This window comes from Myotis davidii, unplaced genomic scaffold, assembly GCF_000327345.1.
Source record: "Myotis davidii unplaced genomic scaffold, ASM32734v1 scaffold212, whole genome shotgun sequence".
Lineage (NCBI taxonomy): Eukaryota > Metazoa > Chordata > Mammalia > Chiroptera > Vespertilionidae > Myotis > Myotis davidii.
In genome coordinates, this window is record NW_006283435.1 from 129339 (window position 1) to 130355 (window position 1017).

At 51.0% G+C, this 1017-nt stretch overlaps 1 protein-coding gene across 1 annotated transcript in view; it reads left to right on the plus strand.

Annotated features, from left to right (window-relative positions):
* KLK13 (kallikrein related peptidase 13) overlaps positions 1-1017 on the plus strand; it is a 30394-nt gene that overhangs the window by 27231 nt on the left and 2146 nt on the right. Inside the window, exon 4 of the mRNA XM_015563653.1 lies at positions 599-735. Within this exon, the coding sequence (XP_015419139.1) occupies positions 599-735 (137 nt within the window). The remainder of the gene's footprint in view (positions 1-598; positions 736-1017) is intronic.

The following is a 1017-nucleotide window of genomic DNA, read 5'->3' on the forward strand; positions in this document are numbered from 1 at the left end:
TTTATTTAAATATATTTGTATATAAATTGTATATTATGGTAGGTATATAGTTATTAAATATAATAAAATGTAAACTGCTTTATCCTTTGTGTATAGATGTGTTATATATATGGGTGTATACATATGTATATGAATATAAAGTTGATCTACAGCAGCAGAGCCCTGTGCCACTCCCGTGCTCTTCCAGCTGCGATTCTGTATCTATCGGCCCAGCATGCCTCATCTCTCTTCCCACCCCTTCCCTCCTCTCCTGTCATTCTTGCCACCTCACCTGTGGTTTCCCCCATCTCCATCCCCTCTCACCTCCTCTGTCTTCCTAGTTCTCCCCACTCTCTCTGTCTTTATGCATCAGTTCCCTCTCCTCCTCTCCCTCCCCATCTGTGTCTCTGCACGCTCAGCTCCCTGACCCATTTCTCCCTCCACTTCCCTTTCCTGTTACCTCTCCCCCCATTTCTCCCCACATTTCTGTCTCTTCCATCACTTCCTCCCCCGTCTCCCTCTTCCCATCTCTCTTTTCTGCCAACTGTCCTCCTGAACTCCCACCTCATGGCCTGTCCAAGACCGATATCCCCAGACCTTCTCTCTCTCTCCTCCCCAGTGAGCTTTCCGCAAGCCTTACAGTGTGCCAACATCCAGCTTCGCTCAGATGAGGAGTGCCGGCAAGCCTACCCGGGGAGGATCACACGCAACATGGTGTGTGCCGGCTCCCCCGAGGGCGGCAAAGACTCCTGTGAGGTGAGGCCACATGGGGCTGGGGTGGGGGGGCTGCCATGGGCCAGGGTGGAAGCCAGAATGGAGGTGGGGACGGATGCTGGGGGGAAGGATTTGCTTCTAGCCTTTGGGGAACTAGACTTTGTAAGGTGAGATGTCCCCTAGAATAGAAGGTTGAGACAAAAGGGAGCACCCGTGGATGGGGAATAGAATTCATCTTAAGCCCCAGCTGTGGCTGACAGATGCTGATGTTGACATGCATAAAAGTTAGGATTCTAGCCCTAACCGGTTTGGCTCAGTGGGTAG